This window comes from Apteryx mantelli, chromosome 27 (assembly GCF_036417845.1).
Source record: "Apteryx mantelli isolate bAptMan1 chromosome 27, bAptMan1.hap1, whole genome shotgun sequence".
NCBI lineage: Eukaryota > Metazoa > Chordata > Aves > Apterygiformes > Apterygidae > Apteryx > Apteryx mantelli.
This window is the reverse complement of record NC_090004.1, coordinates 5785933-5813494: the sequence shown is the minus strand read 5'-3', so window position 1 is coordinate 5813494 and position 27562 is coordinate 5785933. Positions and strand designations below refer to the sequence as shown.

At 51.5% G+C, this 27562-nt stretch overlaps 1 protein-coding gene across 14 annotated transcripts in view; it reads left to right on the top strand.

The window, feature by feature from the left end:
- Positions 1 to 27277, top strand: part of LOC106493286 (microtubule-actin cross-linking factor 1-like) — a 154212-nt gene extending 126935 nt beyond the window's left edge. For 5 of the 14 annotated variants that reach the window (XM_067311627.1, XM_067311624.1, XM_067311629.1 and 2 more), the window contains 31 exons: positions 25 to 33; positions 1161 to 1392; positions 2143 to 2369; positions 3403 to 3525; positions 3631 to 3732; positions 4162 to 4263; positions 4370 to 4543; positions 4650 to 4805; positions 4963 to 5160; positions 5830 to 5958; positions 6289 to 6462; positions 7298 to 7453; positions 7612 to 7818; positions 7951 to 8070; positions 8298 to 8467; positions 8689 to 8848; positions 9558 to 9752; positions 10702 to 10830; positions 11234 to 11377; positions 11663 to 11851; positions 12183 to 12300; positions 12913 to 13076; positions 14337 to 14499; positions 14766 to 14920; positions 15202 to 15276; positions 16108 to 16125; positions 18327 to 18444; positions 22334 to 22545; positions 23208 to 23318; positions 25269 to 25392; positions 25664 to 27277. In XM_067311627.1, coding sequence (XP_067167728.1) covers positions 25 to 33; positions 1161 to 1392; positions 2143 to 2369; positions 3403 to 3525; positions 3631 to 3732; positions 4162 to 4263; positions 4370 to 4543; positions 4650 to 4805; positions 4963 to 5160; positions 5830 to 5958; positions 6289 to 6462; positions 7298 to 7453; positions 7612 to 7818; positions 7951 to 8070; positions 8298 to 8467; positions 8689 to 8848; positions 9558 to 9752; positions 10702 to 10830; positions 11234 to 11377; positions 11663 to 11851; positions 12183 to 12300; positions 12913 to 13076; positions 14337 to 14499; positions 14766 to 14920; positions 15202 to 15276; positions 16108 to 16125; positions 18327 to 18444; positions 22334 to 22545; positions 23208 to 23318; positions 25269 to 25392; positions 25664 to 25920 — 4611 coding nt within the window. In that variant the 3' untranslated portion in view covers positions 25921 to 27277. The remainder of the gene's footprint in view (positions 1 to 24; positions 34 to 1160; positions 1393 to 2142; positions 2370 to 3402; positions 3526 to 3630; positions 3733 to 4161; positions 4264 to 4369; positions 4544 to 4649; positions 4806 to 4962; positions 5161 to 5829; positions 5959 to 6288; positions 6463 to 7297; positions 7454 to 7611; positions 7819 to 7950; positions 8071 to 8297; positions 8468 to 8688; positions 8849 to 9557; positions 9753 to 10701; positions 10831 to 11233; positions 11378 to 11662; positions 11852 to 12182; positions 12301 to 12912; positions 13077 to 14336; positions 14500 to 14765; positions 14921 to 15201; positions 15277 to 16107; positions 16126 to 18326; positions 18445 to 22333; positions 22546 to 23207; positions 23319 to 25268; positions 25393 to 25663) is intronic. The other 9 variants (XM_067311631.1, XM_067311633.1, XM_067311634.1 and 6 more) reach the window with 6 other exon arrangements.
- Positions 27278 to 27562: the final 285 nt, after the last annotated feature.

Here is a 27562-nt window from a genome sequence, read left to right as displayed (position 1 = left end):
GTTGACTGCGCCCCACCATTGCAGATCACGGAGGTAAGCCTCGCCACGACCGACGTGCACTTGCGCTCCCTCTTGGGCTGAAACAAGTCTTGTTTTACACCCGGATTTTTGGTTTTGGTCCGCGCACAGCTCAGTGGAATGGGCTTAAAGAATTAGCTCCGAGGCCCTGAAATCACAGCTCTGAGCTGGCTTGTGTCGCGTTGCCGTGTGTGGTTTCAGCCGTGGCCAGCTTCCGCCGCGAGCGCTTACTGCAAAGCTGAGGTTTTGCTGTTAAAGGGGTTTACACCGATGCACAGAGCTTTCTGCTCTCGCTGAACTTGCCGATTTGCTCCTGCTTGTGGGTGAAGCCAGTGTGCCCATGATCAGCTTTGCATCAAGAGCCTGTTTCACCTCTGCTGTCAGTGTGGGGCGTGGGGAAAGGAGATGCTGGTGTCCCAGCAGCACGTGGGCTGCAGCCGCAGTAGGGCGCTGTCCTCGTCCTCAGCAGCAGAGATGATCTCAGATCTTGAAGGCCAAAGTTGACTTAAAAAAAAAACCCTGCCAGCCCCCCTTCCCTTATCCCTCCTGGCTTTCTGATTCTGCTAGTGTTGAAGTCTCAGCTCTGTGGCAGCTCGCTCTACGCGCATGCGGCCTCCCACCGTCTCGCAGTAACTGCGTCAAGGTGGTTCCCTCACTGGCATTGCACTGAGCGGAGACTTCCTTCGGCACCAAACACAGGCGCTTTTCCAGCAGCATCTTTGCATGGATGCTAAAAGAAAAGAAAACAAAGCAAAACAAAAAAACATGGGATTCAGTTTTCCTGTCATGCTGCACTTTTGCAAGAAGTGGGGCAGCAGTCAAAATATGAATTTTATAGGGTTGAATATCACGACAAATCACTGCCGTGTTTGGTTCAGTTGCCCGGGCTGGCTCTGCGAGCATATCTGCCTCACGTGTTGTTTGACTCCTCGGAGCTGGCCCAGCCTGAGGCCGTGAGAAGCAAATAAAAGCAGGGGCAGGCGTGAACGGGAGGCTGCAGGTGTAACTGCTGTTGCAGGCAATGTTTGTCCTCTCTAGAGAGGCCACTGGGTGCAGCGCTGAGGGGCTGTTGCACACGCTGGGAGCGATGCAGCACTGTTTAATCCCCTCTTGCCCGCCCTAACGGACTCGCTCCTCTCCAGTTCCACGATAAGATCGAGCCGATGCTGGAGACGCTGGAGACCCTTTCCTCCCGGCTGCACATGCCGCCCCTCATCCCCGCGGAGGTCGATAAGATCCGGGAGTGCATCAGCGAGAACAAAAACGCCACCGTGGAGCTGGAGAAGCTGCAGCCCTCCTTTGAGGCTCTGAAACGCCGCGGGGAAGAGCTGATTGGGAGATCGCAGGGAGCAGACAAGGACCTGGCAGCAAAAGGTATCTCAGGGTGGATTCAGTGGGAGACATTTGCTGTTGGCATTGCCTCAGCTTCTCCATATCCTGCCCAAATCGTGGCTCCAGCCCCATGGGGACGTCCCAGGGGTATATTTCAAGGATCTCCTGGCCCTGGAGATGTTGGGTTCTCTGTGTGCAGGTACCTGGCGTTTGCTTCCATCTGGAGCAGGCAGGGGCTGTCAGCCAGAGGAGCAAGAAGCATTTGTGACTGCTCAGGCCAAGGTTTAAACCCAGCCTCGTTCAGCCATGAGCTGTTCTCTCATGGCAACTGCTGGTGGCCCCTGTGAAAGGGTTTGTTGGTGTCAATTCAACCCTTAATGGAGGGGAGGAACATCCCCAGCACAAAAAGACCTGTCAACACAAATGACACTAATTGGCACCTTCGTTGGCAGCTCAACAGGCAGCTTGTGAACTGAGCGAGCGTAGACTTCACGCTAGAGGTGGCCAGAACAGAGGTTCATTGGAGGAGGCTGTGTGGGCAAATTTGTCCTGAACTTGCCTGCCCATAAATAATAGCTTTATTTCTGCAAGTTGGAGTTTCTCCTGTCCCTCAGTGTCTCTCTCAGTTAATGCTCTGACAGTCCTGGTCATCTTTAATTCATATTAGAATATTCTACTGGCTGTTTCTAAGTGGAAAGTGTTTGCAAAATGCTTTGAGTTGTAAAACAGTTTCCTAGAGGCAAAATAGGGCAGACTCCTTCGTCACTGATTGTTTTCATTCCCTTTCCTCAGTAATCCAGGATAAGTTGGATCAGATGGTCTTCTTCTGGGAAGACATCAAAGCTCGGGCTGAGGAACGTGAAATGAAGTTCCTCGACGTCCTGGAGCTTGCAGAGAAGTTCTGGTATGACATGGCAGCCCTCCTGACTACCATCAAAGACACACAGGACATTGTGCACGACCTGGAGAGCCCAGGCATTGATCCATCCATCATCAAGCAGCAAGTGGAAGCGGCAGAGGTGAGGACTATGGGGCTGTATCTCAGTCTGGAGCCTGTTTGCACCCAGCTTGTAAGCCAGATTGGGATAGATCTTAAATATGGGCATGGCCAAACATGGCCATAAAACAGTTTTGTAAGCTGTTAGTCTGATTACGAAACATTATTTACATTGCAGTTTGGAACTGCAGGGAAAAAAAGCAGAAGTGTATTTTACATATCCCCCCCCACTCTCCAGCTGCTCATGATCCAGACAAGGAAATGATGTTTAAATCACTTTATCTGCTACTGTTTTGGAAAACTGTTGTCAAAGCATGTGGTCAGAGTTGTGTGCCCACTTGTTTTGAGTGATGTGGAAGTTTGCATGGTTCTGCTCCCGGTCGATGTAGAAGGCATTTGAGTGCTGTGTAGCGTGGGAAGCGTATATTTAGATTTTGGCTAGATTGGAAATAACTAAAGCTGGACGGACTTGGATATGTATGTTGTTGTTTGGTTGTTTCAAATCTTGTGGTGACATCCACTTTGAGTGTTTGAATATCGACTTGACTTGGACCTTGAGGAGCAGGGATGTTACTTTATGCATTGCTCTTTGCTAAGTTTGTCCTTGCCATTTTTATTTTCATTTTATAACCATTCTGACTTCAATTTACAACCATTAAGTCTTGAAAAATGATTGCTGCATTGACGAAATGCTCCTGAAAACAGCATTATCTGCGGTGAGGCCAGTTCAGGCACATGTCAAGTTAAATACAGATTTTTTTATTTTCATTCCCCCAAACCCTGCAAATAGCAAGCAGCATTGCCACTGTGACCAAAGGAGGAGGCAAAACAGGCTGACCGTGGCAATGCTGGTGAGCAGGAGAGCCATCTATGTGCTTCATAGTGTGGTGGTGGTGGTCTGGCTTTGGGCTGGAGGTTACGAGAGTTTCTTCAGCCAGAAGGCAGGACACCACAGAGCAGGAAGGACTCGCCATGCTTCAGCCCTCCCATACTCATGTACTAGGGGACTTTTTGGAAGACCGTTTAGCAAATAAACATTTTTGTGTTATCTGCAGACTATTAAAGAGGAAACGGATGGCTTGCATGAAGAGCTGGAGTTCATTCGACTCCTTGGAACCGATTTAATTTTTGCCTGTGGTGAAACCGAGAAACCAGAAGTGAAAAAGAGCATTGATGAGGTAGGAGAAACAGCAGCCTCTCATTCAGATAAAATCAGGTAAGTGCAAGTGGGAGCTCAAATGGAAGAGCATAACAAATTTTGTGGTCAATCTTGTGTTCTGCAGATGAACAACGCATGGGAAAATCTAAACAAAACTTGGAAGGAGCGGCTTGAAAAGCTCGAAGAAGCTATGCAGTCAGCTGTGCAATACCAGGACACGCTTCAAGTAAGAGCCGGCGCTAAGTTGTTCGTGGGGCGGGTGAACTTAGGATCATTACTGCGAACCTCTGCCCCCAATTACACGAGGCGTTGCACAAATGCAGAGCGCAAAAATGTCTCCTGTGCAAGTGTTTCCAGCCTCTGTTAGAGTCCGAGCTCTGCCACCAAGGAATAGAGCAGATATGTGACTCCATTTGTCCTCCCAAATCCATCCTCATTTCTGCACAAAATGGGAAAATGAGCCTGACTGTAGTCAGCTCCTTATGTTGCAAGTGGGAGAGAGGAGGCAGAAGAGCTTGCAAAAGCATGTGCTGGCCAAGCAGACGTCTCTGTCCAAAAGCAAAGATGTGTGGTTGCAGGGTAACAGATATACCTGCCCCGTTTCCCGGACCGGCGGTTTGTATTTCCCCGCGTTAATTGTGTGCCCTCGTTTCAGGCAATGTTTGACTGGCTGGACAATGCTGTGATTAAACTCTGCAACATGTCACCTGTCGGCACTGACCTCAACACAGTTAAGGAGCAAATGAATGAGATGAAGGTATGTGAGTGGAATCAGACTCGTTCTCTGACGCTTCAGTTGCGTTGCAGAGCTCACGCTCAAATGATTCATTTTATTCTGGTTTTTGTCCTGCTTGTTTTGGCAGGAGTTTAAAATGGAGGTTTACCAGCAGCAGATTGAGATGGAAAAGCTTAATCATCAAGGTGAACTGATGCTAAAAAAAGCTACGGATGAGACAGACAGAGACATCATAAAAGAACCACTGACAGAGCTGAAACATCTCTGGGAGAATTTGGGCGAGAAAATTGCTCACAGACAGGTACAGAGAAAATCTGGGCTCTCGGAAATGCAGAGTTGAAATTCACTCGGATGCTTCCCCTCCTTCCTGACTTAAACTTTCTTTTTCCTTCCCTGTCATTGAACAGCATAAGCTAGAAGCCGCTCTTCTAGCGCTTGGCCAGTTCCAGCACGCATTAGCAGAGCTGATGGCCTGGCTGACCCACACCGAGGAGTTGCTAGATGCACAGAAACCCGTCAACGGAGATCCAAAAGTCATCGAGGTTGAACTCGCAAAGCATCATGTGAGTACTCCTACTCAGGGCAGTTTTTAATCCATTCCTGATGCAGGATTTTATTTTACCTGAAGAGTTTGAGTTGATTCGAACCCGTGAGAGAGTGCTGGAATTAGCAGGCCATTTCAGAGAGACGTCCAACGTTTACCCACCGTGTCTCGTGTAGGTGCTGAAGAACGATGTTCTGGCCCACCAAGCAACCGTGGAGACGGTGAACAAAGCAGGCAACGAACTCCTGGAGTCGAGTGCGGGAGATGATGCAAGCAGCCTGCGAAACCGCCTGGAGAAACTGAACTCGTGCTGGGAGTCGGTGCTGCAGAAGACAGAGGAGAGGGAGCAGCAGCTGCAGTCGACGCTCCAGCAGGTCAGGGACGCTCCTTGGGGGGATTCACATGGGCAGAGGAGAACTGTTGAGGGCCTGCTCCTGTTTAATGTCCCTTCCCAAAGTGAAGGTAGAAGAAGTTAGAGACCTTGGACTTTTTTTTGTGCTAATTTTTCATTTGGTTTTTTGTCCGGGAATGATTCTCTGCCTGCCTGGAAGTGCAGCAAAGACCAGGCATTTCTGCTGCAGGATATGAACTCGGCAAGGTCAGAGCTGACCTCCCGTCTTCTGCTGTGTGGCACAGTTATGGAGTGCTTTGCTTTTGCTGTTTTTACCTCAAAATAGTCCACGTGTGTTTGTTATCCTGAAGTGGAAAATTATACCTTTTTAACAAGAAGATGAGGCTTGACGGTGGAAGGACAAAGGCTCTTTAGAGAGTGGCTTTTTACCTTTTCAGGCCAGAGACACATTAGCCTCAAAGTGAGATTTAAGAGCCAGCAGTTTTTTGTTTGCACAACCAACTGTGTTATGTTTATTTGCCAGAGCTGTTGTGTGGTTAAGGAGGTACCATGTATATCCCTCCTTAATGTGCTGTCAAATTCTGCTCTGCCTCTTTATCTAGTTCTGAAGCAAACATAGCGCTAACCCTGGCGCATGATCAATGGTGCCTGATGTCATCTGATCCATGGCCCATTATATGTTCCCTCACAGGCCCAGGGTTTCCATGGTGAGATTGAAGACTTCCTCCTGTGGCTAACGAGGATGGAGAGCCAACTGTCTGCATCAAAACCCACAGGAGGTCTGCCAGAAACTGCCCGGGAACAACTCAATGCCCACATGGTAATTTCTTCATAAAGATTTGTAATGCTTCTAATTCAACCAGTTTGTCTGTCTGTCAAATCTCAGCATCGAAACTTCTCCGTTATGTGGCAGAGTCTGATGGGGAAGAGACGAGTGCTTCTCTGGTCTCTTCTCTTCAGGGTTACAGATAAGTTTGCACTTGATGCCTGGGACAGGACTTCACAGCATTACTGGTTAAACACCTCTCTCTGTGCAAAGTGACCCACTGCTGTCACTTTGCTGTCTGCCCTGAATTTCCTGAGTTCCAGCAAGCCGTAGCCCCTTCTCTGAGCTCTTTCTCTAACGTCTTTGGTGCTCCCTTCGTTGCAGGAGCTGTACAGCCAGCTCAAAGCCAAGGAGGACGTGTACAGCCAGCTTCTGGCCAAGGGGCGACTGATGCTGCTGAACCGCGATGACTCGGGCTCTGGCTCGAAGACGGAGCAGAGCGTAGCACTGCTGGAGCAGAAATGGTGCCTGGTCAGCACCAAGATGGAGGAGAGAAAGGTAGGGTTTGCAGACAGAAGCCATCTGCTCTTGCCCCCCGCAAGCTGATCAGAGAGCAGACGCTCCCTGCTTGCTGCCCTGCTTTCCCAAAGGCGATGTTACTGCAGTAAGTGGAGCTAGTCAGGGCTGGAGATCAGGATTATTTTTTAGACCACCTCTCCCTTGGTTGCACAGGTTGAATTTGCCTTCCAAATGATGCTGAGAGCCAAGCTGTTATTTTCTTAGATAGTCATAAGAGTTGGTTAAATCACATAGAAAATGAGAATTGCGTTTGAATTAATTTAGAAGAGAGGCGGGAAGAAGGCTCCTGCAGCTCTGAAAGGCACACTTTGTTGGTCCTCTGAGCGAGACAGCCGGCCAAATTCTCCTCTGAGCTGACTCCATTCTCGTGTTTTGGCTAGTGATGAGATAAAACAAGGGACGCTGTGGCCTCAGCCCAGAATAAATTTGTGGTGCTGCAGCTGTTGCCATCGAAATATCATCCACCTTCCATTTCCTGAGCAGCTCTTCCCATGGTGATCCGTTTCTCGGGAAGCTGAGGGTGACGCAGCTGCTCGTGTGTCGATAATGGAGTTCTCTCCTCTTTCATGTACGATTCTTGCCCGTTTGTTTTGAAAGAAACCGATTCTGCAGCGGGCCGCTTTCATTGAAATCGCCTCCCCTTGGTAAACAAGTCATGTTCCCTGGCCGAACCGATGAGGTTCCCATTAGAGGCTCGTTTCATCAGGGACACAAAGCCTGCCTCTGTCTGTGAAACCGCAGATTGTGAACTTTAGCGCTCTGTGTTTCCCCCCTTCCTCCCTCTCTCCCTCCCTCCCTGCGTCCGCGGCGGCAGTCGAAGCTGGAGGAAGCGCTCGCCCTGGCCACGGACTTCCAGAATTCCCTCCAGGACTTCATCAACTGGCTCACACTGGCAGAGCAGAACCTGAACATCGCACCCCCGCCCAGCCTCATCCTGAACGCCGTGCTGGCCCAGATCGACGAGCATAAGGTACCTGGGGGCTGGGAGCGCCCGGCTGGCTCTTCCCAAGCAGAGCTGAGATGTAGGGAGCTGGAGCGGCACCTTCATCCTCCCTGCCTGCGTAAGGCATTTGCAGGCCTGTCCGGTTCTGCTCTTTACATATCGGAGTAAATCTTTGCTGTTCTTAGGTGTTCGCCAATGAAGTGAATGCTCATCGGGATCAGATCATCGAGCTGGATCAAACTGGGAACCAGCTGAAGTTTCTCAGTCAAAAGCAGGATGTGGTTCTGATAAAGAACCTGCTGGTGAGCGTCCAGTCGCGCTGGGAGAAGGTCGTGCAGCGCTCTGTTGAGAGGGGCCGAGCTCTTGATGATGCCAGGAAGAGAGCCAAGCAGGTGAGAAGTATGGAAAGGGTGGGACAAACCCTGAGGTATTGCCAGCCTTGAGAGACAGAAGGTTGTGAGACAGAAAAGGGACTGGGGAAAGCATCCATGTTAAGCTTCAAACTTCCTCCTATTTCATTTCAGTTCCATGAAGCTTGGAAAAAACTGATTGATTGGCTGGAAGATGCAGAGAATCACCTGGACTCTGAGCTGGAGATCTCCAATGATCCCGACAAAATCAAGCTCCAGCTCTCCAAACACAAGGTAGAGTTTCACTGAAGGGAAAGCAGAGCTTTCTGGCTGGGGTGGAAGGGAGCTTCCTTGGGAGGGAGAGCAGGGCAGCAGTGACAAATGACATGTTCCACCTTCATTACTGCAATGGAAAATGTATAGCTGTGGATCTACACAAGAGAGCCATTTAACTTCCTTGCAAGGTCAGGCCTTCTAAAGCAATTTATTTTTCCCTTCCCTGCGCCTGGTTCTAAATGTAGGAGTTTCAGAAGACGCTGGGTGGAAAGCAGCCCGTCTATGACACCACAATCAGGACTGGCAGAGCCCTCAAAGAAAAGGCCTTACTTCCAGATGACACTCAAAAACTGGACAATTTGCTAGGAGAAGTCCGGGATAAATGGGACACTGTGTGTGGCAAGTCTGTAGAAAGGTAAGTCCAGCCAGAACCCTTTACAAGCAGCTCTCATTTGTCAAGGACCATCATCAAAGGGAAAAGCAGAGCAGAGGAGACAGGATGGGAGGTTAGACTGAGGTGATGTGGCAATTAGATGTGATGGGTGGAGGAGGTCACTGGGCCGTAGCAAGAGGAGGTGGGTGAAGAGAGAAACACTTCCTGATTTCAGAAAGTTCACATGGATGTTTGTTTTTCAGGCAGCACAAGCTGGAAGAAGCCCTCTTGTTCTCTGGTCAGTTCATGGATGCTCTACAAGCCTTGGTGGACTGGCTCTACAAGGTGGAACCACAATTAGCTGAAGACCAGCCTGTCCATGGTGACCTGGATCTGGTTATGAACCTGATGGATGCTCATAAGGTGAGAGAGCCTTTTCCAACTCTTCTCCATGATATGAGCAGAGATTGTGTTCCCCAAATGCCAAATAATGGAGGAGCCAGGGTTGGTACCGCTCTGCAGAGCTGCATGTCTCAATGCTTTGGTTTGCTGTGGTGGGCAAGGAGGGCAACAACAAGGCTACAGGACCTGGAATTCTGTTCTTCCTAGACATTATCAGACAGATCTATTGAGTTTTGAAGAGGTAGCTGAGTTTATAAGCCTCTGTAAACTTTGGTCTTGGCAGTTTTCTCCAGCATGTCTTAGAAATTGGCACTCCTCCTGCTGGATTAGGTCATAAGTTCAAATCCCCGGACAGGGCTTGGGCTTCTGTTCAAAGCAGCTACTGCGCAGCAGTGTGAGCTCCTTGGCTAGGACCTGCCCTCCTCCAGGTCATGATCGTTTCTGCCAGTGTTTGCAGGATGCTCTGGTGGAAATTCCAGGCTCCTGTCCTCCTCCGAGTTTTACCTTTGCTGGGAGTGCTCAGGCTGTCCACACGCACTCATACCGAAACATTTTCAGATGCTTTGTGTGATACCTAGCTCCCAGCCTGCCCTTATCCCATATAACTGGGTTGTGGTGAACCTGTGGTGTGCACCCGGGAGGGTGGGTGTAACCCATGTTACAAACCATTTCAACTGCGACTCCCCTGTTTTTTCCCCCCGGGACTGACTTCTGCCCTCTCACCCTGCAGGTCTTCCAGAAGGAGCTGGGGAAGCGCACGGGAACGGTTCAGGTGCTCAAGCGCTCTGGCCGGGAGCTCATCGAGAACAGCCGAGATGACACGACCTGGGTGAAGGTGCAGCTGCAGGAGCTGAGCAACCGGTGGGACACAGTGTGCAAACTGTCCGTGTCGAAACAAACCCGCCTGGAACAGGCCTTGAAGCAGGTAACCAAAGGCTACAGGTGGAAACTCTGGTCTTTGAGAGTTTTCTCTGTGCTCTACTTTCCTGCTCTGGAGTTTGGTACAAACGCCTTTGGAGAAGATGTCAGGGGTGCTTCCTTCCTGTGCGAAGGTCCTGGCCCTGCCAATCACCTGTGTAACCGGTGCCATGCCCTTTAACCTCTCTGTGCCTTTATAAAAATGGGAAATAGGTCCCCAGGCCCCAGAGGAACATTGTCAAAGCACTTTCGGATGTTCTGACAGGACAGACCCACGTCAGTGTGTTGGTGCTGGAAGCACCTCCCTCACCCTGAGGATGGCTGAGCAGGACACGCCAGTCCTGCAGCAGTTAATGGTCAGAACTGCAAAGCGGTGGGATGGCGTCAGTTATTTACTTATTTTTTCCCAAAGAAGAGCCATTGAAGCCTTATTTGAAAAGGAAGGATGAAAAGGGCTCACTGATGTGCACAGCAGGCAGACAGGAATAACCAGGTGATCAGAGACTCTTCAGACTTACATTTGCTAATGTCCAGTACAAGAAAGAGACCTAGATTAAAGCTTAAAGAAAGTTCAAAAGGCTCGTAAGTAGGTTTTATATCAAGTAGGCAATTTGCAGCATAAAGTACAAGATGCCAAATTGATCAGAATACAGGTAGTTGTGTTGTTTTAAAAAACATCCAGTTCTTCAGTACCGCTGATGCAAAGGAGAGGGGAAGGGAGATGCCCAGCCTCTGCCTGTTGATTCAGGCTGGCCTGCAGGAGCTCCCGGGAGCTGTAGGACTCTTGTGCTGGTGCTGTACAAATCCAGGCCAACAGTCAGTCGGGTCTTTTTATTTCCTCTATTTTTTTTAAAAGACCTTTTCAGCCCCTTGTCTCTACAGCTCTCAGCAGTGAATCAAACGCCGCGTTGCTCCGGCAGGAGGAGGACTAACGCGTGTGCTCTGTGTTGCCGTAGGCAGAGGAGTTCAGGACGGCTGTGCACATGCTGCTGGAGTGGCTCTCGGAAGCCGAACAGACCCTCCGCTTCCGGGGCGCGCTTCCCGACGACGCCGAGGCGTTGCAGTCTCTCATTGACATTCACAAGGTATTGGGCAGCTCTGAAACGCTCCGAAGGCACACTGGGACCCGGAGCTGCCCTCAGCGGAAAGGGTGGACGTTAGGAGCAGAGGGCAGCTCATTGCCTTTTCTTTTTAAAGCAGCATAAGGAAAACTTGTAGGCAAGAATGTTTCAAAATAATCCATTTGGGCCTTGTCTAAGTTCTTGCTGTTTGAGGGGTGTGAAGGGAAGTTAAACTGGTTTTGTAGTAAAAGACCCCAGGTGATTAGGAAAATGATACATGCTAAATAAACTTGATGAAAAGTGTTTTTGTGCAGAGCTTGCAGGTAGGTGTAGGGTGGAGACTGGAGAGAGGGGGTTGGAGGGAGCTGGATTGCCATTGCTGCTGTGCCAGCCCTTCACGTCCTTCCTGTGGACATCCTCCTTCCAGGAGTTCATGAAGAAAGTGGAGGAGAAGAGAGTGGATGTGAACGCGGCAGTGGGAATGGGAGAGGTCATCCTGGCCGCGTGCCATCCTGACTGCATCACCACCATTAAACACTGGATCACCATCATCCGAGCCAGGTTTGAGGAGGTGAGTCCCCGGGCCGCACTGACCGGCAGCCAGGAGGAGCATGCTCTCGCTGCCAGGATGGTGACGGATCGAGCTCGCGGGTCCTCCTTTGGACTCGGCCAGGATTTGCTCCAGAGTCACTGTAAGAGATGATGGGGTCTGGCCAGCCAGGATCAGCTCTGAGAAAGCACGTCCCTTATCTAGGGAGAGATTGCTGCCCTGTTCCTGGAGTAATGCCTGTGCTCTTGTCTTTTCCGCCTCTGGTGTCCCATGCTTGGCTCATGGTCACCTTTGTGTTTCTAAAAGGTTCTCACGTGGGCAAAGCAGCACCAGCAGAGACTTGAGTCTGCGCTCTCGGAGTTGGTGGCAAATGCAGAGCTTCTAGAAGAGCTCCTGGCCTGGATCCAGTGGGCTGAGACGACACTGATTCAGCGGGATCAGGAGCCAATGCCCCAAAACATCGATCAGGTCAAAGCCCTCATCACTGAGCACCAGGTAAGCCCAGGGCTGAAGCCAGCTCATTTTCCTGCCCTCTTAGGAGAGGGGCAAGTGGAGGAGGCATTTGACTTCACTCGGTCTCTATTAAAACAGCTTGTTACCCACCCAGCACTGTCACTTAGGAACAAAGCCAGCCCAAGGGACTGACTCAGGCTTGCAGATCAAAGCCAGAGCAGGGCAGTAGCTTTCCCACAAGCCCACATCACTAGCACTTAATACACCCATGTCCTCTACGGGCTTGTGGTGTCCAAGTGAGAATCCAGAGCGACAATGGTTCGAAGCTGAGCACATCTTGACATCTGCTCTTGTCTCATCTGTATTTTGACAGTCCTTTATGGAGGAGATGACACGAAAGCAGCCGGATGTGGACCGGGTCACGAAGACATACAAGAGGAAAGCTACCGAACCCGCGCACGGGCCTTTCATCGAGAAATCCCGAAGCAACAGTACGTTCCCCGCTTCCGATGTGCAGCCTTCGCTGCAGCACGTGCTGTGATGGGAAGGAAATGAAATATGTAGGAAACTGATTAGCGTTGATTGTCAATTAACGAGGCATCCTGCATTGACGGCTGCCCGGCATGCAGCAGAAACTTGTGAAGACGGAGGGGAGAAAATGCAGGTGGCATTAGGCAGAAAGGAGGCGTGCCGCACCTCTGCGGAGGTGCGCGCCAGCGGCCCTGGCCCTGCCTGCCTGCGTCGTCTTTATCGCAGCGGTGCTGGGAAGTCCGTGCAGCCGCGTCTCTCCGGTTTCTTGCTGCAGTTGTTCAGCAATGAGCTTTTTCCTTCACACTTGTACCTTGAAGCCAGAATCCCTTGGGAATGCTCTAGTGCAAAGGGACGGATGGGAGCGCCAGGGGGTTTGCATGTAAAGCCCTCTTCCCGCCTAGGACCGTTGCTCAAGCCTGAGTTTCTGTTCAGAAAGCAGCCAGCAAGGCTGTGGGAGGGTTTTTTTTTTCTTTGAAGTATAAAGTGTACTTTGTTGCTGCTTTTTCTTGGACTGTTCAGACTTGCTGTACCCATCGGTGACCTCAAACAATGTGTTTTCTTGCTTTTTCCAGGAAAATCTTTGAGCCAGGCAGCTCCCCCCACCATGCCCATTATCTCCCAGTCGGAAACAAAGAACCCCCGGATCAACCAGCTCTCGGCGCGCTGGCAGCAGGTCTGGCTGCTGGCCCTGGAGCGGCAGCGGAAACTCAACGACGCCCTGGACCGGCTCGAGGAGGTAACGGCCGCGCAGGGCTCCGGCGAGGGCCGGGCGAGCGTGCGGGAGGTGCCAGGAGCATCTTACCTTAGTGCCGCCTCCCGAGCTGTCCTGGTCTTGCAGACGATCGCTGCTGCGTTGCTAAAAATGCCAAAAGAAAGAAAAAAAATCCCTTCTAAAATATTAAGGCGGAAAAGTGCCTTCTGTAATTAAGTGCACATTAATGAACTGCTTTGTGCCCCTGCAGTCGGTATCTTTAGAGGTAATGAAAGCCGGGCCTGCTTTACGCCTGGTAATCAGTTTAACAATTGCCGTGGTGCTGTATATATCTTTTTCACACATCTAATGTAATTTTTGTTTTTATTTATGCTTAACAAAGCAGCTATGCCCAGAAGTGAGTGTTTTTGTTTTCTGTTGCTTTTTCTGTAGGTCAGTTCAGTTTATACGTATTAATGTTTTTCCTTTGTTACTTTTAACTCCAGGAATGTTTAGAGAGGGGGGGGGAAAAAAAGGCACTAAAAAATGTGGCGTTACGTTGCTCTGAGCTCCTTTGACTAGTGGGATCTTGGGGATCCTTTCGGGGAGGGGGAAGGACGTCAGATGAAACCGGAGGGCGAGCAGTTCATCGCGCGCGGGCCGCAGAGACGAGGCGCGGGTACGGCTGGCTCGCGAGCGCCGCCGAAACGCGCCGCAGGGCTGGGGGAGAGGGACGGGGCGCCGTTTAGCCAGGGAGGAAGGTTGTGTTTCACCTTGGTGGAGACGCTGCCGTCTCTTCTGGACAGACGAGCAAGAACGCCTCCAGCTGCTTAGTGGAAACGGGACTGGGGAGATGGGTGCCCAAACCTGAGACGGGATCGGGACATCCACCCAGGCAGAGAGCGGGGAAACGTTAGGCCAAATCCTGGGGAAAAAGCACCCAAAAATGTCTAAAAACAGCTGATGTGTGTGTGCGTCTGTGTGCAAGTAGCTGACCCATCGGCGTGTCTGTACGTACGCAAACCTGCGGGTGCTTCCTCCCGTGTCGGTGGCTCCGTGACGCCCGTCCCCGTGGTGGCTGTCGGCTGCGCTGTGTGTCCTTCTGTCCCGAAAAGTCGATTTAAAGGGCCCTGTCGCTAACAGCAGTCGCTAGCTAAACCTTCCTGGAAGCGTCGCTTGTGAAGGGTCAGAGTTAGCGCCTAGAGCTCGGGCACGGGCTTGTCCAAGGGCTGACGGTTTAGGCTGTCGTAGAGCTGGGGTGGTTTGGGGGTTTTCCAGCGCTGACTCCTGCGGGTTTCCTTCCAGCTGAAGGAGTTCGCAAACTTCGACTTCGACGTCTGGCGAAAGAAGTACATGCGCTGGATGAACCACAAGAAATCCCGCGTCATGGACTTCTTCCGGCGCATCGACAAAGACCAAGATGGAAAAATCACCCGGCAGGAGTTTATTGATGGCATCCTGGCCTCTAGTAAGTCCTCGTCTGCCCCGACCCAACTGCCGCCGGCGCGCGCTGCCCCCCGTCTTGGGGAGCCTTCCTTGGTGGCAGAGACGAGGTGGGAGCTCAAGGGGGGTTGTCCTCTGCCAGCAGTGGGCAGAGGTGAAATAAAATCAGCAAACGGCCACCTCAGCGTGGCAAGAGGCTGCTCCTGGCCTCGGTCCAGACTCTGCTCTGCAGTCGCCGGCGGTGGCAGGCGAGGTCTGGGCATCGGTTACTCATCTCCCTCCCCGTTGCAGAGTTCCCCACCACGAAGCTGGAGATGACCGCGGTGGCTGACATCTTTGACCGTGACGGGGACGGCTACATAGACTACTACGAGTTTGTGGCTGCTCTCCATCCTAACAAGGATGCCTACCGCCCCACCACTGACGCAGACAAGATCGAAGATGAGGTAAAGGACCTAGAGAGACGGGCCATCTGGTTTGGAGTGGTTCAGGCTGTGGTTTGGCAGCTGGGGTTGGGGAAGACAAAGAGGAGGGAAAAAAAAGGGCTTGTGTTGGTGCTGACCCGAAGTAATTTGTCCAAGTATCGCCAAATCTACCACGTTTTTAAAGGAAAGGCTGCTTAGATCTCCGTTTTATCCAAGCAACGCCTTGTCCTGGGAGGTTCCTGCCGCGGACGGGAGGTGGAAGAAGCCCCGTCTCTTACTCTTGCTCTTGTTTGTACCGGCAGGTCACGAGACAAGTGGCCCAGTGCAAGTGTGCCAAGAGGTTTCAAGTGGAGCAGATCGGCGAGAACAAGTACCGGGTAAGGGAGCGCGGTCCGAACTCAGCCGTAACGGCACCAACGCTGCGTTTGCTTCGTGCCTAGGGAGGGAGTGACCAAAGAGAGGTGCTCGGGGTTCGGTTTCCGCTTAGCCGGAGCCGACCGAAGCTTTAAGCCGCCTGCGGGAGGCGGCGGCGGCGGCTCCGGCGCTGTTTGCCCGGCGCTGTCCTCCCCGCGTCAGCCAGCGGCGCTCGGTCCGGCCCCAGGGCGTTCCCCGTTTCGGGAGCGCCGGGCGAGTATAAAAGTGGCACTGTTCTGGGGGAGCCCAGCCCGCTCGCCGCATGAAATGTTGTATTCACTCCAGCCAGCCGCTGCCTTGAAGTTTTTCTCGTGTGCGAGTGTACCTTACGCCTGTGTTTTTCTTAGCTCGTTTCTAAAGGAGTAGAATAATTTCCTTAAAGAATCTCTTTGTAATGGACTGCGTGTTTATGTTTCAAATTATTCACCGAGGTAAACTTCTGAAACGAACTGGCAGCAAACCTGCCTGGTTTCCTGCGCGCTTTTATTTTCTTTTTTCAGGACTTGCGTTTTGGCAGGGTGCAGCCGAAACACAGAGTTCGCCCCCGTCGGCCGCATCCAATTTCAGGCTCGCGCGGTGAATTTCAGTGTGTCGAATTGCAGCTTCTACTTTAGAACCAAATAGCATAAAATCCACAGATTTCTAACGACCTGTAGTTAACAGTTTTCATGATTATTGCACTGTTAATACCATAAAATGTTTTTCTTGTTTTTCTTCCCCCTCTTCTTCCTCTTGATGTTCCTTTCCCTCCCCTCCCCAACCCTTATCCCTCCAAAACTTGTCTCTCTCCGTAGTTCTTCCTCGGCAACCAGGTACAGTTTGCCTTGTAATGCTGTCTCTCACTTCTTTTTAACAACCGTCGCTTGCCGTATGTCCGTAATGCCCATCTGTCCTGTGGTGCTGTGGGAGGATGTGATCCGTGAACGCTGCCTTCGAGAGCTTGTTGTGCTGCTCAGCAGAGCCTGGTACATGAAGCGTGCGAGCTGAGAGTGCAATCCGGAAAGATGATGACCGAGTTGGGCAGAAAGAAGGCAAAAGTTCCATAGAAAAAATTGGGGCTTGACAAAAATTGAGAGATTTTTTTCTGGGGAGCTTGCGCAAGGGCTGTTCTCCCCTTGGGTGGACCGTCAGCCTTCACAAAATCACAGGGGTAAAACCTCCCGCACCAGGACTGTGTACCAGGCTCTGGCTGGGTTTGGGTTGCAATCCCCATGGAATGAGAATGCCGAATCCACACATTTTAATCCCGTAGGTAACGATAACTAAACCTTCATCCCTGCTACACCTGCTGAGTAACTCCTAACTGGAGCAAAGCTCACAGAAACTGCATGTTTCCCCATCACTGTCCGCGGAGGTTAGCGTAGCCACGTGTGTAGCTGCCTGCTGGTTCGGGTGTTGTTACTGGGACGGGAGCAGCGCGTGCCGTTACACGGGATACGCTCCCCCTGCTCAAACAAAAAAAGCGATTTTTCCTGTGGCGCAATGGTGCCTTTCCATAAACGTGATGCCCCGAAAGAAAGAAATTTGGATTTCCGAAGCGAACGGATCCAAGACGGCTCTGGTTTTATTTTAACAGAAAAAGCTTCAGAGGCATTTGAAGGCATTTCATTCGAAGGCATTTCATTTCATTGAATGAAAAACTATCTAAATGTGGCAGTGCAAACGAGAGGTAACATGCCCCCAGTTTTCCCCAGGCCAGAGGAGCGCTGCCCCTAGACTGTCTAGAGACCTGTCTGCTCTGCGATGCTGCAGCCTGGATCGCTCGTGCCGCTGTATCTGAACTAGCTTCCAACTAGGCATTTGAAGGACACCTTACACCAGAGCCCAGAGGGTGGGAAAGACACTTCTGCTGCCCTCTGCTCCCCTCCCAGCGGCTGCGTCAGAGCGCGGTCCCGGCCCGTGTCCCCGCGGGAAGGACAGGTCTGCAAAGCCACCTGCGTGGCCCCTCTGCCTGCAGTGTCCCATCCCGACCTGCCTTGGACTCTTGTTTTCATCTTGTCTCCCGTTTTTTGCATTCTTACCCACGCTGGGAAAGTGTTACTGCTTTTTTACCGTTCTGAAGACGGTCTCGCTTTCAGAGGGGGGTTCTCTTGTCTTCTCATCAGAGCCCGGGCTCTGCAAAGCTGGGTGTAAAGCGGCTACGTCTGAGCCGGGCTCCCGGCGTCCTGTTCAGGCCCTGCCAAGAGCCTCGTGCAGAAGGAAACCACGAGCCTGGGCTTGGCTGCCTGGGAGGTTTAGGATAGCAAGAGGGAGCTTTGAGAAACCAGCCACACGCTTCTGATTCAGAGTGCACTCGTTTGAAATTGCAGATGTTTAAAATCACTAATGAACATTGCAATCACTAATCAACATCGCTGCTGGATTCCTCCGTGGATCCCATCATTCTGCACTCCCTGAAACATCCTCATGGGGCGAGGGTTTCTGCGGCGGGAGCTTTCTGGCTGATGGGGTTGAGTCTGAGGCTCAGGGAAATACCTGGCCTCCAGACTTGGTGAGAGGTTTCTCTCGGTGGTGACGCAGCACTGCTTGCCTTGCTGGTTCACCAGCCTTCAGGGATCTGAATCGGCCGTCTCTTTTCAGAGTGGACTTGCACCAGGAGTGTCAGTGCATTGACTGCCTCTATTTCCTTCATAATAAAGGGGAAAAACACAATTCTGGCTGAGAAAACCCATCCAAGGATGAATTCCAAATTCTCATTTGCTGCTTTACAGAAAAATCAGTCTTTTGAGCTTTAAAACTAAAGGATTTTGGTAGTTGCATCATCCTAAAATCATGCAGCAGAAAAATTTCTGTAAATTGGTGCCAGTGTGCATTTATTCCAGAAGACCACGATTCTAGAAACCCCAAAAATATTTAATAGATCAGAAAAAGCATTTAGGACCGCACAGAAGTTTTAAAATAGTCTAGTTCCGGTTGTGACCTGTGCTTTGCTCTGGTGCAGCCTGCTCTGGAAAAGAGCTGCGTTTCCATTTACATCGCTGTTGTTTGACCTGCTGCTTTCTTGGTTCTGCAGTTTGGTGACTCCCAGCAGTTGCGGCTGGTCCGTATTCTGCGTAGCACTGTCATGGTTCGAGTTGGCGGAGGATGGATGGCCCTGGATGAATTTTTAGTGAAAAATGATCCTTGCAGAGGTAAGACAATTCCTGTTTTTTAACAACTCGTTCTCTTCTCTTCCATTGGTATGAGCCTGAGAACTTACCAGAGACGTTTCTTGTCCATGCTGACTGTAAATTGCCAAACGATACCAGATACTCCAGCGACGTAGGTGTGGGTTATCCAAGTCACAGGCAGGAGTTGGAGAAAATGGATCAGAAACAAATCACAAAACTTAGTGCTGCCAAACCTTGCAATTTTGCAGCAAATCTTGCCGCATTTAGGTTTGTGGTGGGGAGAGGGGAAGGGTTGCGTTTGTTATTTTTAAGACCCCAGCAAGCGGAGTTGCCTTGCCGTGCTGAGGATCTTAGCTTTCCTTGGAAGCAGTCAGTATGTGCATACGGCTCCTTGGGTAAAGGAGTAAACTTCATAAAAGTGACCTCAAAACCAGGAGGCTGTAAAATCCTGGTCTGAGCCACTGGGGAGAAGATGCTGTGGCCCAGGATCCTCGAGCCCACGGCGCTGGCCACACCTGCTCTGGCCCCGGCGTGCCGAGAATTCAGGCTTGTCCTAAGCAGTGAGGGGATATCTCTCCCGTGACTTTAAATGACTTATTTGGTATACATCTAATGCATTTCTAATACAAATTTTCTCAGCTCGTCTTGTGTCTTTTGAGCAGTGGCATAAGGCACTATTTTGGAAACCCTGAGCTGTGCAGTGCTGAGCAACGTAAATACTTGTTTGCAGTGGGATCTGCTGCCGGTCCTGGGTCTTCCTCTAGAGCCTTAAAAATGCCTGCCTTTTTCCTCCCCACGCTGTCCGTGATGGTCGAAACCTGGCTTTCCCGCCCTTCTTTCTGGATTGCCACGTGCCAGATTTGCGTTTTAACGAGGCTGCATTTAGATGTCGTCGTTCATGGAGTTGTTCGGGGCTGGGTTGGATCTCTCTGGGGGATTTTGGGCACTGTGTCCTGCTATAAGTGTATCTATAAGTGTCACATCGCACAGCTGTGTCCCAGTGAACACCCAGCCCAGCGGCAGAGCAAAAAAGATGTTTCGCTTCAGCATTAACGCAGGTAAAATCCAAGTGCAAGAAACTCCTAGAAAAATCCAGCTTGAGGAAGACGCAGCAGCACTTTAGAAAGGAAAAAGAACCCAAATCTTGTGATTTTAGGTCTCAAAAGTTTCCTAGAGGCTCTATGTGTGCACGCTAGGACTTTGCTGCAGGGCATGGTCCTCCCCGGCTCCCCCCGCCGCCGCTGCCTGGGGACGGCAGCAGCCGCCCGTCCCCCCTTTCCCCCCAGGTGCTTCACTCTTGACCGATTTCTGCGTTTTCCTGCTCTGTTCGTTTCCTTGTCTCTTGTGTATTTTCTTTATTCTAGTTCACCACCCTGGAGGTAAAATAAAGCGCTCTGATTCCAGCTCATCGATTGCCAGTCAGTCTCCGATAGGTTGGCGTTTTTCTGCTTCCTCCCCTCCCGGCGCCCCCGGTCTAACCGGCGAGAATGGCTTCGCTCCCCCGGCCCCTAACCTCCCTGCCCCTGCGGACGGCGGCGTGGCCAGCGCCCTCGGGGCCCTTTCGGCGGCTTCGGCCAGTTCAGCCGCTTCCGAAGCGGAGCGCCCGTGTAGGAGGCTGCGGCGCCGCGGACCGCTCTCCCCGCTGCGCGCCGTGCCGCCTCCTCGGCATCGCGTCCGGGAGGATGGAGCCGTTCGCCTTTTTTCCGCATGGCTCTCCGTGACCGTAGTAACCAAACAGCTCAAATCCGCCTGTATTTGCTGTCGCGGCACCCCGTGAGGTAGCGTTGTGCTCAGTCCATGGTGCCAAGGTGCAGAGCCGCGATAAAACGAAGCCTGGGTTTAATTTAAGCCCCTAATTTAGGCACTTCAGCTCAACACCCAGCTCCACGCGTGGTCGGCGAAGGCAGAGACCCCTCTTGGGGCTGGCTCAGTCCCCTGAGCTGCCTTGCCTTCCCGTGGGCTAAAGAGGACTTCCACCTTTGACGTTTAAGCTAAGCAGGGTGGATCAGGTTTAAAGGACTCGAGGACGGCTGTGTAGGGTCTGTGTGGCCCAGGGACGTGGCATCCACAGCTAATTCCCAGGTAGCAGCCATCCTTCTCGCTGGGGGTTTGAGTGTAGTCCGCTGAGAGCTGGATTGATGAGACGCGTTTGGAAGTGAAGGCTGGGACACCTGCCCCAGTAATGAAGACGAGGATCACAACCCCTGTCAGGGAATCGGGGTCACCTCCTTTTTGAAATGTTCAGTCTTGAGACCCTTGTGGTGGGTCAGTAGCTTTTGTGCTGGATTCAGTCCTCTGCTGTGACTGGTTACCAGAGCCTTGATCAGGGGATGGACATGGGAGCTGGATGTGACCCCACGGGTGATTTCTGGCAGCGAGAGCACCCTTCAGGTCCCATTTCTTCTTCCATGTGCAGCTCTCCTCCATCTCCGTGTCATCTCCTGCTCTTCCTTTTCTAATGCTGTCCAACAAAACCCATGTGATGGTCAGAGAACCTGGAGCAACTCACCTGCTCCGCTGCCAATCCCGAAACGCTTTTTGGCCTCACACTTGGTGTGTTTGTGGCCCCATGGTGCACACAGATAATCAGCCTGAGAGTCCTGTTATTCCGCCGCTTGCTGCTGTATGCAGGTGTAAAAGTCACTGGCGATACCATGTTTGTCCCTGGGAACATTTGACAACTTTTAGTTGGCGCTAGGACATTAATTAACAGGACAGGAAGCCACGCTGCCGAGTCCAACAGCTGACGTATATATAGGTTATGTTTAACGAAAGGAAAAAACAAACACGCAGCTGGAGCCGGGTCTGGCTGCGTCTTCTGCAGCTGCTGCCTCCCCAGCAGTGCTGAGCGAGGGCTAGTGGCAACCCCGGCTGCCCCGTTGCTCTAGGAGGAGAGGAGCATTTAGCAGCTCTTACTGCAGCCTGCTGCATATTTTGGAGAGGTTAGGCCTGTTGTCCATATGTCCCTATCTCACCGGGGTCTTGGAGATGTTAATTGCTTCGGATATGTTTTCTTGCCTAACCATTCTTTGCTTCTGTTCCCTAACGGTTGTTGCTGAAATCAGCATGACTCACAACGTGTGCTGCTTGCTTGGTGTAACCTCCAGGGTTTTACTAGTGCAGTTCTGCTCCTTGGACCTCCCCTGTTAATGCTTTGCAGCAGATGCTTCAGAGCGCTGACATCGAGGTTATTTCCATCGCTGGGTTATCTCAGCGTGGTGCTTCTGTTTTGCAAGTGCTTCTTTGGCTTTCTGGTCTGTAATGCATCGACTCTAAAATCGCTCCCTTGTCCTGTGAGGCTTCCTGCATGGCCTTGCTCTGTTATACCCCGTGACTTTGAAATACTTCGGCACGTGCCAGTTGGCCTAGGGGCTGAAGTCCACCGACCTTCTCTCTGCTTGGTTTCCCCTTGCTTGTTGAAGGGAGACCCTCCAGCTCTTGGAGACGCTTGGATGGAAATTTTAAAATTGGCCTTTGATGGGTGGTAGTCACCTCTCTTTCTTGCCAGAGCAGAATCACAACCTTTCAAAGCTGCTCTTAATATTTTTAAGCCACTTTAAAAATAACATCAGCCGCTGTTGTAACACGCCTTGCTTAAAGGCCAGCAGGAGATCCTTCCCCGAAGGGTACTAGAGAATGATAGAGCATCCGGGATGAATTCATGGGTCTCGGGCAGCTTCTAATGGACAGTTATTCAAAGAGCTAATCTGTGATGGAGTGAGAGAGCTGGGATGGTCTCGCTGCTGAGGCAGGAGGGCCAGCAAGGGGACCTGCTCGCCCTCGGAGATGGCCTTTCCAAGCCGTTGCAAGGATGCGCGCTCCGACATCCCCAGCCTCCTGAGACTCAATGATGGTCATGAATTCACATGAATCACCGCGGATCTCAGGAGACCTTTTTGTTCCCTTGCAGCACGAGGACGGACCAACCTTGAACTCCGAGAGAAATTCATCTTGCCGGAGGGGGCGTCCCAGGGAATGACGCCGTTCCGGTCACGAGGCCGAAGATCAAAACCGTCTTCCCGGGCAGCCTCCCCAACTCGATCCAGTTCTAGTGCCAGCCAGAGCAACCACAGCTGTGCGTCCATGCCCTCCTCTCCAGCCACACCAGCCAGCGGAGCCAAGGTAGGCGTTGCACTTCAAGCCGTTCTCCAGCTTTGTGTTCCTTTCCTTTAGAGAATGGTGGCCTCCAAACCTGTTCTGGTGAGATGAGGAGCTGGATGGAGGAGGAGAGGGAAGGCTGGGGTTTGGGACTCAGCAGTTGCTCAGATGTTCATGGTGGTGGAGCCTGACACCAGCGCGGGGACAACCCTTCTGGCACGTGGGACAGGGGCGGAATGGTTCACTCGTGTTCAGGACAGGTCGTTGTCTTGTTCCTCTCCACCGTGAGCGTGGCTGGAGCTCCTCCCGGCAGGCGACCTCCGTGTGCCGAGTGCGAGCAGGCTCAGCGGAGGGGCCGGCTGTGCTCCTAGAGCAGCCGCCAGGCTCTGCGTCCTCCCCAGCCGCTGCTCTCCTGGAGCTGGGGCGTCGGGCCGGCCCGGAGGAAGAAGTGATTTCCCATCGTCTCTCCTTTCCTACCACATTGTTTGCCCATGCATGCTTTATTTTGTCTGTTTTTTTTTTTCTTTTTGGAATTTATATATTTTCCGTTTGGTTCTTTCGTTTCGTTTTTGTGCTGTTTATTTTTTTTTCCCATTCCAGATACTTTTCTGTTTCATTTTTTTTTTCACTCACTTCCACCTCTTCCCCCTTCTCCCCACCCTCTCTTTGGATTTTCCATTTCACAGACTCCACATCACTTCTCTCGATGTTATGACAAACCCTGGTTGATAAACAGTAAAGCGGGCACCCCTCTGAGGGGATACGATTATTCCGACTTCCAGCTCTCGAGCGCCGAGGTAGAGTATGGTCTCCTAGTCCCAAGGACCTGTTGAAAGGCCGGAGCGCAGCTGCCAAAGAGAAGTCCTGCTTCCTTTGCTGTTTAATGCTTTTCCTTTTGTTAGAGCAGCGCTTGTTAGCACAGCTAACGCTGAGCCTGTTAGCGTTTTTCAGGGGTTTCTAACTCGGCTTGGACAAAATATCAACCTCAGAATAAAACGCAATGTGCAGAGTTATCTGCTTGCGATTAGTATTTACCCGTTGTCAAACCTAAAGAGTAATATCTGTCATGTTGTGCTTTAAAAAAGAGAGAATTTCCAAGCTTTAACAGCTTTTAAGGATTCCAAAAAGGCCGCGAGTGGTGTTCAAAGACTGAAATCCAACAGCCGAGTTAAGACTTGAAAAGCAGCTGCAGCGCATGCGCAGTAACCACCCTGCCTTCATTTTTATGAAGTGCTTATGTTTATCACCGTGTCGAAGCACGTTGGTGTGTCTGGTAAGATCACAGGCTGGCTTGTGTTTGATGCTCAGCAGGATGAATTCGCGTTGAGACTTCAATCTGCCTAAAATTTCAGCCTCCTCATGGACTTTCCTGACCTTGTGAATTGGTGGTGATGATAAATACCTGGTAGATTTTGGTGATTCACTTCAATGGTGGTTTGCACTGTCAAAATAACTTGATCTTGCTTGAAAGCGCTTTTGAGCAAAGAAGTTTTTTTTTTTTTTTAATCATCAGAAGGTCAGGAGCACTTTCTGAATGACCCTAAATTACCTGCTTGTTGCTATAACTTGTTTATAAAATAGGATCAAGGACCAGAATGGAGATCTCTGATAATGAAAACATTCCCCATCATTTGAATTTAATTCCCGCAGCGGCGGAAGGGGAGCCTGCTGCTCGGCTTTCCTCCTTCTGCTGCCCAGTCCTCTGCCGTAGCTCCAGTTTCACGAGATTCAGAGATTCTTAAGTTCTCCAAAAGTCCCCATCCAAATCGCAGGGAGCGGAGGGAAACCTCTCCAGCTGCTGCTCTAAAGCGCCTGGAGAGACACCGCTCCGGTGCCACCGCCGCAGCTCGCTGGTCCCCGCCGGAGGGACCGGGAGCACCTCGGGCAGCTGCTCCCCTGCAACAACGCTGCCTCCAAAGCAAAGCTTGGGTTCGTGGCCGGAACCGGAGCTGCCCTTTCCGGCTGGATTCAGGCGCCCTCTCTCCCTCCTCGACGCCGTCCTCGGCCTTTTGTCCGTCTGCGTCCTTCCGCGCCAGCGGGGGGAGGCCGCGTGTCGTGCTGCTTTTCCCCTGCGCTCGTCCGCAACATCTTAAAGGTCACGGAGGGCACCCGGTCCGAGGCGCGGAGAGCAGCCCCGGCCGCGCTGCCGGAGCTTCCCGCTCCGCTGCCGTGCGCGCCTCCGGTCGTCGCTGGTGCCTCCTTGTTCGCGTTCGTGCGTCCTTCGGAAGCCGGCGCAGTGTTTTGTGTGCGTGCACGGACCTGTCGCGGGGGACGTACACCGGGAGAAAGTCCTCCTGGCTTGCAGCACAGCGCAGATACGTTCCTCCAACAGTATTCTTTTCTTTTTTCTCTTTTTCTAAATACTGCATCGTATTTAACCTTCCTAAACAGTCCTGGGCTGCTTAGATGCTAAAATATACATTTTTGCAAGAGTTTGCTTTCTCTTTGGGGAGTTTTAGACCCCGGATGATGCTGTGGTCCTCCGGATGGATAGCAGCTTTGCTTATTATTTTTTTTTAAATGATCGGAAATAGCTGTGCGTCAGCCTGCAGCGCGGAAAACCGCTGTCGGGATTCGCAGGATCCAGGCTGTGTTTCAGCCAGCCGAAACGAGCACTCGTGTCCTCCTTGACCATTAAGATGGATGTTTCTCACGCGTCAAAATCTCCGTGCGGAGGCGCCGTCGGTCGGGGGAGCGGGCTGCCCGCGCGGCCTCTGAGCGCGGCGCTCTCTGCTCTTCGTCCCAAGGTGACGCCGGCGGCGGGCAGCAAGCTGAAGCGACCCACCTTCCACTCCAGCCGGACCTCCCTCGCTGGCGACACCAGCAACAGCTCCTCTCCGGTCTCTACAGGTGCCAAAACCAGTCGGGCAGGTCAGTAATCCCAGGAACAAACGGTAAAAACTCGGAGCGCCGCGGTTCCTGGCTGGTTTTTTAGGCCGGGAGAGAAAATGCGAAAGCCGTTCCGGAGGCTGGCTGAGCTTCCGGGGAGCGCGGGAACGGCGTGAGCCTCTCGACCGAGGGGGCGAAACCCCGTGTTTCGGGGTGGAGGTGGCCGGGTCCCTGCAAGCGCCGGCGCCGTCGGTGCGGCGGCGGGGAGGGAAACCCCACGCGCCCTCACCCCGCTCCGGATTTCCCCTTGCAGATCCCAAGAAAGCCGCCAGTCGTCCCACCAGCCGCGCCGGGAGCCGGGCGGGAAGCCGGGCGAGCAGCCGGCGCGGGAGCGACGCCTCCGATTTCGACCTGCTGGAAACGCAGTCGGCGTGCTCGGACACTTCGGAAAGCAGCGTGGCCGGGGGGCAAGGCGGCTCGCGCCGCGGCGCGGCCAAGCCCTCCAAAATCCCAACCATGTCCAAGAAAACAACCACTGCCACCCCAAAAACTCCAGGCCCCAAAAGATAATACTGTACTCGTACCCTCCTGAAAGAAAGAAAGAAAAAAAACAAAAAACCAACCTGTGTCCAATTTTTAACCCTGCTACGTACATTGGATGTATATTTATTCTAAACGGGAGAAATTATATTGTTAAAAGTGTAAAAGAATAATTGTGTTATGAAGCTGCCTTATTTGTTTTTTTTTTCCTTTTTTGTAAGTTACTATTTTCATGTGAATATTTATGTAGATAAAAAATTGCCTCTCGACGACCCCTGTTCAAAGAGGGGCCTGGAAAACCGAAATGTGGGAGAGAAGAGAGAGAAAAAAAAAAGAAAAAAAAAAAGGAAGCAAAAAAGGTCAAGATGTGAAAGTGTAAAGAAAAACTAAAATATAAATAGGATTTCTGCGCGGTGCAGGGTGTGAACCTGCTTTATCTTTTAGGATTGTTTCCTAAATGCATCTTTATAAACTTAACTTGCTGTCTCAGCAAGGTAAATTATATTTAAAAGCAAAGACCTGAATCCTACAGTGTTCAAGGAACTCTCTTTTTGTAAATCACAGATACCTCAAACAGAGAAACATGAGGTGAGGGGACTTGGGGCTTACGTTTCCATTTTTTTTTTTTTAAGTTATGTGATTTTACCTGAAGAAAGTGGAGTTTGAATTAATAAAATTTGCACACACACTACAGCTTAGCTCATTACAACTGCTGTCTTTAAGATACTGTCCCGGCAACTTTGTTTTTAAAGAACAAACGATAGCAATGGGTTTGGGGGAGAGGGTTCACGCTGAAGCTGTCCAGAAGAGACCGCACTAGTACGATTGCAGGTTTGGATCACTGAAATGCATCCTTTCACGGTGGCGGGGTGAAAAGGGGGTTCTCGCTTCCCCTCCTCCAGATCAGAGGATTCTTCTGGATCGATGGCCTACGAGACTGGCTCGAGTTGTTAATTACAGAATTGCTATTTATCTGCATCTCTTTTCCTATTTATTATTTAACTGGTCATTCCACTTCAAACCAGGCTGAGATTGATGTGACCTCTGCTCCTAGAAGAAATCTGGACTTACACGCACAGTCGCTTGTCCTTGAAACGAGTCTCACCAGCACACTTGCTACAAGTCCTGTCTCGCTTTTGTACGCTACTTTTTCTTTGTAATAAAATCAAACAGACCAAGTGACCAGGAGATGGGCTGGGGGAGAGGGCTCTCCGGAGCGCCTGTATTTATTAAATATTGTTCCTCTTCGGCTCTGACCATGTTGCTGTGTGATTCTCTCAATTGGTTTAAATTGAGGCAAAACCGAAGCTCTACCAATGAATTGTTTAAAAACCAGACACATTTTTGTATTAAAATTGCTTGCGGTAATAAACGATCTTGCCTCCTACTTTATTCCGAAGCGTTAGCTTTTTAAGTACGGGCGAGAGAACGGGTCTCTAACCCTGCGCGGGGAGGCGACGCGTGCAGGGCGCCCGCACGGCGGTGGGAGCGAGCGGCTCCGCGGGGCGTCTGTCCATGCTCAGGTTTCCTTGCATGATGGCCGGAGCAGGGGCCTTGCTCCACCACCCACCCCAGAGATGTGAGGAGGGGTTCGGAGGGTGGTGGGTGCCCGTGGGGTGGTGCCTGGTGGGGTGGGTGCACCATGGGGGTTGGTGCTCATAGGGATGGGTGT